Consider the following 16,932-nt stretch of genomic DNA (forward strand, 5'->3'; position numbering starts at 1 on the left):
CGTTATACTGGGAATTTCGTTATTTCGGTATTCGATACATAGATATTTCACTGTATTATTTTTTTAGTCCCAAACCTAAATTTTAGCTTTAAATTCGCGAAATTATTTTGCCTATTTATAACGTCATAAATTAACGATTAATTTCAGCAGCAGTAAAACACAATCGCCTTTATTTTTACAAGCTTTATATCTTTACTTTTTGAATATATGTATATAATATTAGTCTCACAAAGATTTGATTATTTAAATTTATATATAGAACGTTTCATAAATAAGTGTGTTCCAATACTAAAATAAGATATGTGTTCTATGAAGAACTGTTTAAAGTGTAGAGCGTATCTGAAAATAATTTAATTAATCCACTTTGTGAAATTACAAAACTCATTTGCCGAAACATTACACTTTGATCTCAGCTAATGGACTGAGGAGTAAGAACATCGTTTTTGGGCATCAACATGATCGCACTTATTATTACACTGAAAATGCTACATGAGCATTAAACTGTTTTAATTGAATTACCATAATCCTAACTAATCTAGTTAGGCCTACAAAGTTTAAGTAATCTAGAATGGAGTGTTTTATAAAAGCAATTATATGAGAGAATCGGTAAAATATTTAACCATTGACTGTGCGGAAGTGTTAAATGTAAACATTGGCTTTCGAGCGGGAGTGTTGATCAAACACGAGTGATGGATTTGGAATCACCACAAGCTTTGCCAAGATAATAAATAAAAAAAATACAGTGAGAACTCCACTATTGAACTCGTTTAAATGTAGGTTAAATTTATGAAGAACTTATTTTAATATTTTAATTAGCCCCGGAACTGCTTATGTCCTGCTCCCGGATATTCTCCGACGGCCATTAAAATGCAGACCTCATGAAGTGCAGCAGTCTCAAAAAAGCTCACAATGCACCGGCGAACTCAGACAATGCGAGTGCCGGTGCGTCACCGGCGTTTCAATCAAACAAACCATTCACAGTATGTGAATGGAGTAGGTGAAAAGACTTCCCTTAATTGGTGATTAAGACTTGCTGGAGGGGACCCCTTTTTAAAAGAGCACCGTGACAAAGCGGCTTCTACAAAGAGGTTACCCTCGATACTACGCATCAGCTTCAAGGATCAAGCAGAATACGTCTCGTCCATTCTCCGACATAACTGTTTATTCAAAACGGTGACTCTCAAGCTTTTAATTTTTTTGAAAGGGTCATAGTTCAAAGACACGGACTGAATTCACCATTGCTCTCAAAATCACGAGGAATCTAGTGAAATTTAATTAGAAACAATATATAAAAATAACAAGTCTTCGAGACCTAGAAAGTCATTTCAAGTATTCAGCACACGTTACTAAAATAGGTATGTATCGAAGAGTTGAGTCAATAATGAAAGGGTGATAGAACTTTCCTTAAATATTCCACTCAGGATATTTTTTCAGGCGGACGTTAACTATTACTAATTCATTTTACTTAAGAACCATCCGACGAAAGAGGACTTCATGACCCAGTTAAAAAGTTTAGCGGCACAAAAATAAAGTTGGAAAACACCAATGTGAGGCTTAAAAGCTACGATGCCGACAGCGTCTTACTAGTTTTAATTAAATTTGATTCTATACTACCATACACGCGTAGAGAAGTTACTCTCTAAGCATTTTTTTTTATTTAAATATAATTAATTAGATTAAAATCATCAACAGATCTCGTTTGCAGTGCGAAAATTATATTACAGAATATATAAAGTTATAAGTTCGTAAATTGCGTTAGTGATTTATGACCAGGGGGGAGTTAATTTATCGTGGCGGGCTTATGGAATTATGAAAAAAACTGAACCTTTACTGATCGTAATTAAAAATTAATACTCTGGCCCACTTTATCATGCTGTATTTTGAGCTTATTTAATTTATAATAATTGACACTTAGTACTGTAGATAATTAAGAAATACAACAAAGGATGCGGAAAGGATTTGTTCGTAAATTTAATTTATGCCATAAGTCACTGGTAAAGATCCGGCTCGAATGACTATGTTGTGGCACGGCCCTAATCAAATCGGATTGGAGCCACAACAATATTTATAAAATATTTGAATAATTCTCTCGACCTCTCAAAATTCCTGCCTTGTATAAGGGAGAAATATTGCTCATTGAAATTTCGATTTTATCAAATCTTGATCAATACGTGTCTTGTGTCACAAATAGACGCTATATTGATTAAGTTTAATATCAATATGCAATATTGATGGACTTAATTGGTTAAATTTTCATAAATATTATCGCAATTGTTTGCAACTACGATGCACAATTTTACTTTTGAATTGAAAGTTGAACGTTGTCATTCTATTGTCACAGGTTGTTGTACAGTTTCATGGTATAAAATTATACAATTCTACTCGGACGTACATACTTAAACTATAAAGGTTAAATCGCTTTTACGTTTTCTGCTTATTGTCTTCATAAAACGTCACGGTTTTTATTACTCTGCAATGAAACTACTATGAAATATATTACAATAGATTTTCACATAATAAAATAAATAAACTTGAAAATTTCAACATTATTAGCATTACAAAATTGAGCATTTAAAAGTAGCCCACGAATAATTGTATAGCTACAATAATTTAAATATTAAGCAGTGGTTAATTACTATGATCAATGTTTATTATACACGAGACTGTAAAACGCCTAATTTAATCTGACTTTAAATGTCAGATTAACGATACTTTAAATAGTAAGTAATTTAATATTCAATACGCCTAATTTAAACTATTATATTACTACATATAATACATATGTCTGATATATAAATCTACATACACAATTGATTCATTGTTTATTATTCAATTTACTAAACTATATAAACCCTTTGTTATAACAATTGGCCGTCATACTAACATATTTATCTCATTTTCACCAAGTTAACTAATTGCTTTCCTCGTAAACGTTAATTATTAACAGGCAGTGTAACTTAATAACCCGCGTTACAGATTGACATGTTTATTTATGGTATATTATACACACTAGTTGGGCAGATTATTTATGAGTGGATAAGAGATGTTTTATTTTTGAAATGATTTTCAATAATTTTTCATTAGCATTCGAGATATCTTTAGAACGTCCAGAAATGCTTATATACATTTTATTTATTTATTTTAACGTGGGTCATTATGAATTTTTGGTGTCATATATGGCACTTTGCAGCTGGAACATTAGCACATTTCTATATATATACAAATTTGAGTATGCTGCAGTAGCTCGAACCCGTGGCCTCTGGATTACAACCTGCGGCCCGCCAAGCTTTTATGTGCGACCCAAATAAATAATCGTTAACAAATATTTTGAAAAATCCGGAATTGTTTTAAAAACTTTTGGACGCTCGTTTGGATGAGTAGGGATAACTCGCCAAACTATTCAATTATCTCACTCACACTCATCACCATTATTGTGTCGGGGTCATCAACCGAACCATCTCTCTATCTATAATTGCAAATCATCATAAAAAAGGGCCAGTTTCATACGAAATAAAATATTTTTTTACCGTTGAAGAAAAAATGGATTTCTGCGTTTAAAAAGAAACACCGTTAGGAAACCACTTAACGGATTATATATGTACATCCCATACATCAAATAAGATTAATCGCCTTGAGAGTAAATATCGCGCGTTGCCGTTTCCAATCTGCCTTATCGGCCAATAAAAAAATTATATTCTTAGAAATTCGCCACTCTCTGATTAGACGTCCCACCGAAAAGAAAAATAGTCACAGTCTACAATGGAGAATCTAGGAGTATACATACTGGGACCTTGGTAATCAGTAATCATTTCCACTTTCATCAATAATAAAACTTTATTGTGCCAAATAAACACGGTGAAAATGTTTTGATTGAAAATATATAAAAATTTTCGTCACACTATCACGAAACACATATTATTTAATGACACTTATTAAGGCAGGCCATTAAGATATGAAAATTTAACTTTTTTTAAGAAGTCATTGCAACTACAACAAAATATTATATCAGTGGCGATATTACAAGTTGTAGTGATAAAAAAGCGTCATATAAAATTTGTTTTACTGATGTAAAGGAATGTTGTATTAATGGGAATAACAGTTATGAACGCATCTAAACCAAATAAAACGTTGCACTTATTTATTCAGCGACGGTAATCTACATTTTCTGCATTCTGCATTGAATAAATGGAGCTAGGAATTGACACGGTCATTTTAAACACACCCTGCAAGCACAACGCTGCTGCAACCGAAACCAGATAAATAACCCCAACGGAAACAAGTAAAACAATCGCTTCTCTATGCACAAAGTTCCAAGGTTTGCTATAAACAGAAATCGACCGCTAAACGACCGGAAATTCAAAAGCTTCGTGAATAATTTAGCACGTGATAGTACCTTGATATAAATGCGAGTTATTGAAAACCAGAAAAAGCATTACAAATTACCACGTATGCTAACTACACGTTTATAATTATAACAATACTCATTTAAGAACCATTTAAATTTATAAAAGGATCGCTTTATAAATTATGACGAATTAAGAAATAAACAACAGGACTATACCGTTTCTTGGAAATTTGGCATACCATAAACGTAGCCATAAACCAAATAATTATTAGAAAGGACTCTCTTCAAACAATTACATAATAGATGATTGTCACAAAAGGCCATGGTTGCGTAACATAATCGCTTTGTTCCAGTAGGTAAATAAAACGATACAAATATGGGAACAGTTCTCTTGGGATTCACAATTGTTTGTACAACATCGTGATGCGTTTCTTATCCAAAACGAAATCGGGCGAAGAAAAGTGCTGAAATGTGCTTTAACAGTGTACACAGAAAGATGTATATAAAAAATCAGACTCTAGAGCCTAGTATCAGGACACATTACAAAGACACTAGAGTAGAACCGATCTTAAGCTCGTATCTTTTTTATGAACAGTGAACTTTATGAAAAAATAAAAATGTAGAATTGGATCTCTTAGCAATAAGGTACTATATACGCCTATGATTATACTACGCCTTAATCCTTATACGTTTAGTAGGCTTGTATCTCTCGTGTATTTGCGTTATTCAAATATAATATAATCGACCATTATTATCTAAATGAGCTGGCACGAAGTACAGACAAATAAAAAACAACATTGTCATACGTATTCCAATAAACATTGAGCAACCTCGTGCATGTTGTTTGTCAACGTATAAGGCAATCGATGGCAAAACACAGTTAAACTTTGTAAAGAGGCCCCTGCGAGAGAGAAAAACAATTAAAACGATTGTCCGCCCGAATTTCGCAATAAATTACGTTTTCGATTGAATTTTTAACGCTGTGCGACACTTGCGGTAATCAATTACGCGCATCATATAATATAATATATAACGCTTCCGATATCTGGACAATTTTCCTGTCGATTGTGCATAAATAAAACGCTGAACGATTCACACCTCCGACGCACGAAGATCGACGACCTCGTCGTGTACTTCAAAGGAAATGGCACTCTTTCTTTGATGGCCTTTTTTGACCCACAATCGAATCAATGTTCCTTTTTTAGCACAATGGCCTATTATAATATTTGCCTCACAGCATGATTAAGCGATTCGGCGCAGTAGCGAACCATTCATAATTCTATATCAATAAATTATTTCACATCGATTGAGCCCATCAATGGACAGAGCGACCAAATCTACATGATTTTAATAAATATATTTAATTTAGACATTTCTATTAAAAACATGAGATTTAACATAGTTAAGCAATGTCTACTAAAAATATTATAATCTACATACTACATACATGTTAAATTCCATATATAATATTTAACCCGTCTAAATCAAATGTTGCATAGTTATCCCATGATTTAAATGTGTATATTTATAATGCTATCCGTTTTAAATAAAATTAAATAATTCATTTTCCATTTTTTCAGACATTCCTCCCTCTCACAAATTTTGAATTATTTCCTCCTTGGGGGTCTGCTCAAAATTATAGCATCCAAAAATATTTTTTTGTTGTTTGTATCCCTCTATAAAACTGTTGAGAGAGGTTTGTGTACCTTTTCTGAAGAACCGCCTTCCGATATATGTATATAAATATTACAAAAATAGATCTATATGCGCTACATGAATGCGACAGCGAATATGAACAATTATATTTTTTATATTTTTCTTTTTATAAACTCGTTGGAAAATAAAATTAAAAGTATCCTGTATTAAAATACTGATTTTCTCGAAACGATAGAAAACAAAAAGGAAACGGCCGCCAAAGTTTCATTTAACATTTTACAAAACGAGTGATAAAATTGTGTAAAATAAATCGCGTCCATTGTTATTTAAATCGTTCCATCAAAAGTTCGCCATTCATCAAATGAGGCGTCGAACGAAAATCGTGGGAAATTTCACGCAAAACTTTGACATTTTCACGGGAGGCACGGTGTTGCCACACTTGAAAACTATTTCGATTGTTTGATTACGAAATTGGGTTAATAAGACGCGTGCGTAGGTACACAGCGCGTAAATGAGATTTGTTTATGAGCCGTGTTCCAACACAAGGAATGAACGGAGCGATAATCGTGAACGAAATCGTTTAATGATTAAGTCTAGCGAGACAAGGCTGGCTATGGCAAACTAGTTTACGCAGTAGCAATACGTAATTTGGTTGTTTATCGATACTGAGTTGCTCATATACGGAATGTTTCTAAAGTGACTAACTATTAAAAAATATATAATTTGCCGCATTTATCTCATTATGACATTTCTACACATTCATAGTCATTGTTCTGCGTTTGAAATGGAATTATAATTAAGGTGAACATACTAAGAAAAAACAATCATATTTTTTAAAGTAAAAGAAAGACACGGGTTCGAATCCCATATCGATCCAAGTGATTTTTATTTTTTTGCTGTGTAAAATATCGGACAAAACGATTTTTATATAATTATAATTCCGGTCGATCATCACAAATTAGGTTTTCATAATTTGTATGATAAGGCCTGATAAGAGAGAGGGGAAGAGAGGACAAATTCCCGGGGCCCGTTCTCATTGAGGGGCCCGACTCTGGAAAAAACCATAACAATAATATATTAAAGTAAAATCTGACCTCAAATAATGAATCTGAATTAAACTACAGATGTTTAAGATGTTTGTACTGATATATTTAAGATATATGTAAGTTCCTGCAGACCTTTATATACATACAAGAAATAAAAAGTGCGGAACATTGCCTTCAAAAGCACCCACTTTCTATGTAGTACTTTCGCAATAAACATTATTATTTAAAGAAACAGACTACTTTTTTGATGCAGCTCCGTTTATGTTAAAATTTGTTTCCGAATTATTGTTGACTTAATTGCTTTTTGAACGTTTAAAACATATTAGACATGAGAGAAAATATTCAACGAATGTAAATTAGTAGCAGTAAATTCAACCTTTTTATATTTTATGGAAGACTTAAAAGCTAGTAGTAAAAAGTAGGGATTAATCAAAGGTTGTCCTTCAATCTGTCTATCGCATTTAAAACTCTCAAATTGAATATGTTTAAAATAGATAACGTTTACAGAACGTCTTCTGCGAAATTGTCGTTCAACATAACATTTTTTGTGCAGGTCTCAAATTATTCAAATTGCAGCATATCTAAGTATAGTTTATGTAATTGGTTTTCAAAACACACATTCTTAATATTATCGTGGCTTTGATAAAAAAAATCATTCCGAGCAATATTTGTGCCCAACAATGTAAGTCGATGAAAGCAATGAGATGATGTTAGTAGCAGCACGTTTGTTTCACCCAATTGATAAAAAATAAGCTACCATGTATACTGTTGAGTTCTTAAGTGGACTGCCACATCACTAACTAACCCTCATTACTGTTTAGAACTTTGAATCCACCAAAAATGTGCAACGGAACTTTTTTAAATGTGAAGGTGCTATGTGTGTCAAATATTATCGATTTGCCTTTGCGCTACAGGTGGCTTTAATTTAAAACAACATACGATGAATGTTTCTCTCAGAAAAAAAAAAACATTATTTGGTTTCTGTGTAAGAATTAATAAATTAATTTATTTACGTTTAATCTTATGATAAGATGAATTTAGGTTGGGTCATTATAGTTAGTAAATAATATCTGAAAGACCTGAATTCCTAGTATTTTTTAATTTATACCATATCTGGGAGCTATATAACAAAATTCCAATCGGTCATTACTGATTGGGTTTTCCTAGATTTTCCTAATCTTACATATTATGAACAATTAAAATAAATTTAGCTAAATTGCGCATAGTGACATCTATTGACTTTGTGCTATAATAATATTATTTTAATCATCCATTGCAATTTGACAGGCGTAAGCCCAATGCGTTACTATGGGGTAAATCTGTACCAAAGTCAATCAGACATATTAAACATAAATTAATATGTTTATTATAATTTATAATCAACCGATTAAAATTTACAGTTTTTGATAATATCACAATTTTATAAATAAAAATTCTAGTGTCGTTGCCGGTGATCGAACCGGCAACTTTACAATTATTAGTCTGAGACGTTACGGACTGCGTTAATCCGTCCTTGATGATGCAACAGTAGCAGGTAAAAGGAATGACTTACGTAAAAGTCAAATAACATTTTTTTTTAAATCGCGCTGTCGATATAAATTTCGACAATGAACTTCGTAGAAGACACAAACGAAGAATAATAAATTGGAAGCCGTAGTAGAAGCTAATTTATACACAACAGTTGGATCTTTCGCATTCGATCTAGGAGTTAATGTCATGGCTGTTTTTTAACACCTTACTGCGATAGTAAAAATTGTAAATTTGCTGTTTAAGTGAGTACCGCAAGAATTGATTGAAACTCTATACTTTAATCGAATCATTATAAGCGACGAAAAGTGGATTCTGTATGACTACAGAAAAATATTTGGATAGTAATTGAATGCAGATGAAACTTCAAGACATGCGTGAAAGCCGTTATTAAATAAATATATAATCATGGTTAATGTGTTAGAAAGACAATAGTTCATTATTATTATTTTTTTCAATGCACGTGAATCAATTATTGCAAGCAAATCATTTTGTCATTAGTCATAATAAAAAAAATACAAAGAAATAGCCAATGCCTTATGCAATATATTAGGAAATTTACATTGACAATGAGATTATATATGGTTCAAGAAAATTGTTTACAAATTTCGATGGAAAATGACTAATTGTGATTGAATATATTTTTGTTAAAAATATAGCGTTTTAATTCTCTTTAAAATTAGCTGAATCAATTATTACAATCAAATCATATTGTCATTAGTCATAATAAAAAAATACAAAGAAACAGTCAATATTAAGTAATAGATTAGGAAATTTACATTGACACTGAGTATTGATTTGTATAAAAATATGTTGGAAAACGATTACTTTTGATTGAATATATTTTTGTTAAGAATATAGCGTTTAAATTCTCTCTATTACATAAAATAACATATCCATGATTATTTATCTCAACATTTCAATCATCATCCCCATCACAACACTTCATAAACTTAGTGGTAATTTAAGAGATATTGATCAATTTTAAATCAAGCTTGTCCTTGCCTTGAGGTTTCGTATATACATAGAAAAAATATTTAGATCAGATTTTTGTTATTAAATCAAAACGTTTACGCTTCATTATCAAGCAACAGTAAAAACATATGATAAACATATTCTGAGCAGCCACTCAAATTCCTTATTAGCTAAAATTTAAACGAGTACGGAATCAATCTTACCTGTCTTTTTCCCGTTCTGTCCTTTTCCGCCGCTCTTGTTCCTGCGTGGGTAGAGGTTGATCTTGCTCTGTCCACACCCCATCGCCGCGCGAAACTAGCAAAGCACTTCCGTCCATTCCATGTCCTTCGACCTTTTCGACTGTCGACGGCTCAGATGCGAAGCCCCGCCGCCGACGAGCGCTGCCCCCGAGACTGTGCCCCAGCGCGTGCTGCCTCCATCACAAGCCGATCGACACGCTTATTTCGCCACACATGAGTCAGACGCGTCCGAACACTGATGAGCATTCATATCAAACATTATCAAATTACCAGATTAAAAAAATAATACGTTATTCTAACCGCCGTTGAACGCGGGTCGTGAAAGTGACGGTGCTACGTAAACGCGCGGCTCTTATTATTCATGTCACAGTTTTGAGCCATAAATTCATAAGTACGCTTTACTATTGTATCGTGTCGAAATGTTTTATGTTAATATTCAAAAGCACGAGACAATGAGATACATCGTTTTTGATACAATACGGAGACTATGCTGCTGTAGATAATTAATTGATTTTTATTTTAATTTTAACAAAATAAATTTAATGTATAGTTTTTTGAGAATAATGTCATCGCCAAAATCTACTTAATTTTAAATATTTAAATACACAATATAATAGCATTAAATAATTGAGATTAATCTTGATAATTTAGTAATGACCTTAATATTCTTTGCAAATCTTTACTTCGTATATATTGTATGCATACATACATTTTCGAGATAGTTAAATAAGTTTTTTCAGACATCCAAAAGTTGAGGATAAATATCGTGATAATTGATTAAAATTGATTTAGAATTATTGATTAAAATTCTAGTAGTTCTACAGGGTCATCCAATTCGAGTTTCTATTTTATTTAATAAAAAATATTATTATTATAGAAAAATAACAATATTCATACGTAGCTAGATTTTTTTTATGAGGGATTAAAAGTTAGCGATAGAAGCGATTTTAATTTAGGAAATCTGAGCAGTGGAATTTTTTTAGATATTCTTAAAAACTTTTATTGCATACGCAGTGAATTTTTTCAGATGAATCATTTAAATCTGAAATTAGTACCGAAAAATACCATTAGCTTACGACAGACAGTTTGAGGACCTCTGTATTAGTTCAGAACCACGCTTTGGTCTACTATCAATCATATTACAGGATGATCCAATTCGAATTTCCTATGTTGGCAACGCTGTAAATCAGACAGCTGACAATAATCACGCGTGATCAAAGTGACAAATGTTAATCTGCAACAACACATTTACGAAATTGCTCAACGGGTTGAAATTGAAAATATAGTATATCTATCACATTGCCTTGACATCTTATTTGTTATTTCAATAAGCGATTTTAAAAATAATAATTGCAAAGGTAGAGATCATATCATTCTACTATTAATGAAGAACCGCCTTTCGATCTTTGAATGTAAACATAACAATAGCTCTTTCGAACTACAACGTTACGATAGTGAATAAAATGTACCGTGAACTAACACTACTTTGATTTGGGGGACGATTTGTATTAAGTCCTGTACTCACGTTGGTCAAACACGACTACATAGTACACCCACCCTTATATATTACTCTAAACCAACGTTTCTCAATCTAAGAACCGCAAAATAAATTGTATTTCAGTCTTCGATGTATATTGTCTACAACAATGATTTATAAAGCATTGTTTTTAAAGACAGTTTGTTACTATTATAGGTATTAAAAAAATCATATCATCTGCGATGTTACGCTAAACATATTCAATTAGTTTTATTATGTTGCAAAACATGTGACTAAAATTATTTTAAGAAAGTATTAATATATTATTTTAGTCACTTGAATATGAATGAGATATAATCTTAATTTAATTGAGAAACAGGGTTATTGTATTGTGTCCTTGTTTTTTAAAGGCTTTATATATATATATTTAATATAACTTAAAGTATTAATATAGACTTGAATATAGTATATAAAACGTTTGCGTTCAAAGTCATTATTTCATGAACATATATTTTTAATTGAGGAAATGTCTTTGATTTTATAATAATCCGTCAACTTTATATACATTTTATGATATTGGTTTAAATATTGCGGTTTTGTATACATCCGGATTTTATCGACATAGAGCCTATCACACTGTCAGGAATCAATACAGTCCATTGGAGCATGGCCAAGTTGATGGACACGATCAGGAAGAATTGTATTTCTGGTCGGTCGGCGACCTTCCAAACCGTAATGTGAAACCACGACCGTCGAACCGTTGAGGTCACTTTTTTCAACAGCGAATATTTACCATTCGCTAACAATGCTTGTTTGAAGAAGTTCCGGGCCCTTTCAGGAGCAGGAAGCCGGATATCTTTGCGGTAACACAATATTAAGGCGAGCGTACGATATAAGCGTGAATAATTCAACATTTACTTATTCGATCAATTACAGCTAATATTAGAGGCTGTAAGGGTTCAACTAGGATATAAATAGTTTTACAATCCGATTTACGATCGATTCACGACGGACGATAAAACCGCAAATGCCAACTACGGCACCATAAAATTTCACACAACAATCAAAAGTACGAATTACCACATATTAATTTTCCTTGCCGTCAAGCCGCAGAAAGCACCTCGCGTGCCATATCCCAAATCTACGAATCCGCCCCTCGTTGCAATAAACAGAAATTTATCGGCGACGGAGGTTTTTCCTCCCCCTTTTCGCACAGCGGACAAATGTCGAAAGTTAGCGAAACATCGATAATGCTTGAACTTTTTTACTTTATTATTATTACTATCGTAGCTGACGCTAGATGGGAGATATCGACGTGGGAGCTGCGAGAGTCGAATTGGCAGCGAGAGGCGAAAGAGACTTGGGAACACTAGAAGGACACTTAAAATTCTATGAGATCTTTTCCAAAGGGATGTTTACCTTCAAGTATCATCATGAAAAAAATATTCACGTTGGCTAGTCTATATGAGTAATATAAAGCTGAATATGCAACTACATGGACATCGTTTAAGAATTAGTTATACAGTGTGTGTGCGGATAGATATGCAGATTTTCAAAAGCATGTTTTGTAAAACTTTGATATATGCTTCCATTATATAAACGAAATAATCATATGCAGAGATCAAGTGAATTATAAAATTTCAATTCTATAGCGAGATTGTGCAATGAAAATCTGTCTTACAAAATTATACTATCTGAATCATAGTAAGTATTGCAAAAAACTGTCACTTTCACTTTGTATATGTATACGTCAATCAGATGAGAATTAAACGACATTAAATATTTAACTATTTTCCTCACCTTTATAATCATCATCAATACGAACCCATGAGAGAAAAATTAACTTAAAATCTAAGCAATGAATATTAATAAAAATTATATTACTGTCTTAGGATAAAAAATGTAGCATTACTTTATTAATCATGGATGGTTGAGAGTCTGATTTATTACAGCTTAATCAAAAGTAAATATCGCAAAGCAGAAAAAATACTCGTGTATAAATTGTAAAGATAAATAAGTTGTTATTAATTAATAATTTATAAATATTCATATATTGACAAAAAACATCAATACAATTGATTCAGTGTTTGTAGGAGTTTGTTCTCAGAATTATAACAAAAGTGAAAGTTAAAGTCGGTTGTGATTTTTTTTATATTGTTATTAAATAAATAAGCTTACTCAGTTATATGTATGTAATCATTTTACTGCAAATATAGATGAACTAAATAAAAAAGGTAGGAGAGATGCAACAAAGATAATTTTTTTCTGTAAAATGTAATTGGACTAAAAAAAGCACTTTAGTTCTCATTTGGCTATATTAAAATATAAATATATTTTCAAATTAATCAATATAATATTCAATAGCTAACCAGACTTACCTCAATAAAGAGTGAGTCAGTTCCTCCTTATTCATAAAACATATTAGACACGGTGACTAATTTGCTTTATCAACAATTATTCACTTTTTTTAAATACAATTTAGGCAATTTTGATTAATTAATGGTGTTAATTGTAAAAACATTTTAAAGTTTTTTTTAAATAAAATGGCAATTCAAGTATAATTTAAAAAAAATACGCTGCGCGGCTACTGTTCTAAAAAAATAGCATTTATTGTAATAATACATTCCTAATCATCGGGATCAATAAAATAATACTTAATTCACTTTTGCACTACGTATGTAAATAGAAATTAATATTTTTTACACTGCGTGGGGATTACTAATTGCGTAGTTTAGAATTTTCTTAACATTTATTTGTTAGAAAATAAAAGTAAATTTAAGTTTACTTGATAAATAATTAAGTGATATTGATCAACACAAAAATTAGACAGGTGCAACAAGTGCATAAACACAAGGCCAGTACGAAAGGAGCCCTAAAATAAAATTGATTTATTTATTATATTTTATTTATTGTAAAATATTATAGGCGTTAGCCTAATGCGATAAAAACAATCAACGCCTACTAAGTAAATCTGTAAATGAGTGACATATATTTTAATAATTATAAACTATTATCACAGCTTACTGTGTAATAATTTCAATTTTATATTTAACTATTCATCCGTGAGATTGGGAAGATCTAGGAAAACTTAATCTATGCTGATCGATCTGAATTATTAATATATAATAATCACTAATTCCGATCCTTCGGATACGATAGAAATTAAAAAATATTAGAATTCGTATGGGATTTAAACCCAGGTCCTTCGAGTATTAGTTTTAATATATTAACAAATTTATTTTTCGACAACACGATGTGAAATTAATGTTAACAATTATCACAAGTAAAAAAATCTGTCCCAAATGCAATATACTTGTTGTTACAGTTTAATTATAGATATATCTGTATACCTTCTGCGTGAAATTAACACGAATAAATAAAGCATCACAACGAAAAGATCTGTTGATAATACAATATATCATAATAAATACATGGACTTCGTTAATCAACAGTTTATATAGAGATTGTATTTTTCCAATAAATGAAACAATCTCAAATTTATTGCTTTCTTCATAAATTTACAAAAATCAGATACAGATTTTGCTATTAATATTAAAAAATCAAAGGTGATTCAAATAGAAAGCAATAAAATTACAACTCCGCTTCATATTGAGTCATATCCAATTTTAGTTTAGTTAAAATGATTTAAGATGGACTAATATGCTTCATTTTTATTAAGGTTTTTGAAATATATTAGCTTTATACATTAATATATGTACATATGCTATAAATACGCTTAAAAACATATATACGAAAATGTTAAAAAAATGATATGGAGCATAATTAAAAGAGGTGCACCATCCCGCATTAATTGTACCAACTACTATCGCCGAAAACGTCGTTGTGTTTGGCGAGCTCATTAAAAAGCTAGATGGCTCGTGATTCGAAACATTTTCTCACCTCACCGCACATCACAAACAAATAAGAAATATATAGAAAAAAATCTGTGCTCATACAGAACAGTAAAATATAATTTTATATGGGCAGTAATAAAATAATTTCAAACTATAAACGCTACCCCAAAAGAATTTAAGACATATACAAAGAGCAAACCACAATTGAAGTAGATGTAAAAAACGTGGTTTTACACAAGTGAAAAATAAATATTGTTCTAAATTTCTAAAACTATATTTTTTAAATACATTCCGGAAATAAACCATACGTAGCAGAGAAATATTATTAATAATGTTTTTGATGCGGTTTTATTTAATGTAATATTTTATTATAATGAAAAAATAATAAAAGTTTCTTACTTTTACACCGATGTATTTTAATTTATTGACAGATTTGCACTTTTTTCTGCCACAAAACAAGATCATTTAAATATGATGTAAATTTACACACTAAATTCAACTGTATCAATAATTTTTATCCAAAAAGATTTTATTTTATTTTTATTTTTTTAAAACGTATTTTGATTATTTATTAAGATAAAGTATCTCAAGCAGTTTATATTTCAATAATTTAAATTTTAGTTTTGTCCTAATTTCTTAATGTAGAAAAAGTAAAATTTTCATTCATATAAATCGGTACATAAATTCTGTTTAGTATTTATAACATTAAAAGTCTGGCCGCAAGAATCAGATTGTATATTTTTTAATTGCTACTAAATTCAGTGTGTAAATTTACATAATAATTGAGTTTTATCGCCTCTGTGGTAAAAATCTTGTTGTACGGTGTTATTTAGGATTTGTTTTTGTTGAATGAATTATGCCGCGGAACACCAGTTGCTGAGCTCTACTCTAGGACAGTATAGCCTGAAGCTGAAAATCATCGTGAATCAACGGATTGTTGGCATTAAGTACAATAAATGAATCCATAGAGATAAATATTTAAATACTTATATTGAATCTGTTGGAAATCGAAAGTCGAAAAGTGATATTCAAATATAAAAGCTTGCACATGGCACGTGCTATTTATATTGTTTGAATACAGTCATTATGAGGTCAAAGGGTCACACATTATTACTATGGTCCTACACGTGCGATCGTAAAATTAAATAAATATTTTCATTATATTGTGTATCGGACACTATGCACTAGCAAAAAGCAATATAATGGCGATAGCACGGTCGTTTTCAAATCACGATGTTTATATGGGGGAATATCGCGTTACGTGCACAATTGAAAGGTTTCGTTCACCTGGTCGAATGTGACATTTGTATAGAAGGGTTCGTCAGATAAAATCGCACACTATCGATTCTAACTCGTTTCACTATGATAAAAACAAAATATTCAATTTTCGAATAAAACAAAAATAATCGTTCATGTTCAATTCAATTGATAATTTATCGTATTATATTTTTATTTATTTCAAAATAATATGTTCACTATGCAGATATTATTTAATTTAATTTTTTTAATTTAATAATTTACTTTTAAATAGCAATAACAATCGGCCATGGCAAATTATTATTTGAATTATTAATTACATTTCCACGTGCGATTCGTTCGAATTATTTTATTTGTTTTATATTATTATGTTAAACATATCGTCGCTGCGAATAGGTGTATCCTTATTGGAATGATTATTACGTGCGTGTCTTACGTGTGTAGGTTTTGTTAGGATAGAATTTTCCGCGAGTTTTCCCGTTCGCTTGGAGCGAGTAGCGCGACCGGCAGCGCACTCGCAGGAGCTGCCACCCCCCGCGACCCGCCACACCAC

General features: G+C 31.2%; 1 protein-coding gene across 1 annotated transcript in view; it reads right to left on the reverse strand.

The window, feature by feature from the left end:
* The window catches only part of tow (target of wingless repressor), a 41,143-nt gene extending 24,211 nt beyond the window's left edge, over positions 1 to 16,932 (reverse strand). The window contains exons 1-2 of the mRNA XM_088200366.1: positions 16,816 to 16,932; positions 9,753 to 10,026 (exon numbers count right to left, since the gene is read on the reverse strand). Coding sequence (XP_088056492.1) covers positions 9,753 to 9,834 — 82 coding nt within the window. The 5' untranslated portion in view covers positions 9,835 to 10,026; positions 16,816 to 16,932. The remainder of the gene's footprint in view (positions 1 to 9,752; positions 10,027 to 16,815) is intronic.

Source organism: Plectrocnemia conspersa, unplaced genomic scaffold (assembly GCF_051122295.1).
Source record: "Plectrocnemia conspersa isolate PC_06_02 unplaced genomic scaffold, ASM5112229v1 ptg000012l, whole genome shotgun sequence".
In the NCBI taxonomy this organism is placed as follows: domain Eukaryota; kingdom Metazoa; phylum Arthropoda; class Insecta; order Trichoptera; family Polycentropodidae; genus Plectrocnemia; species Plectrocnemia conspersa.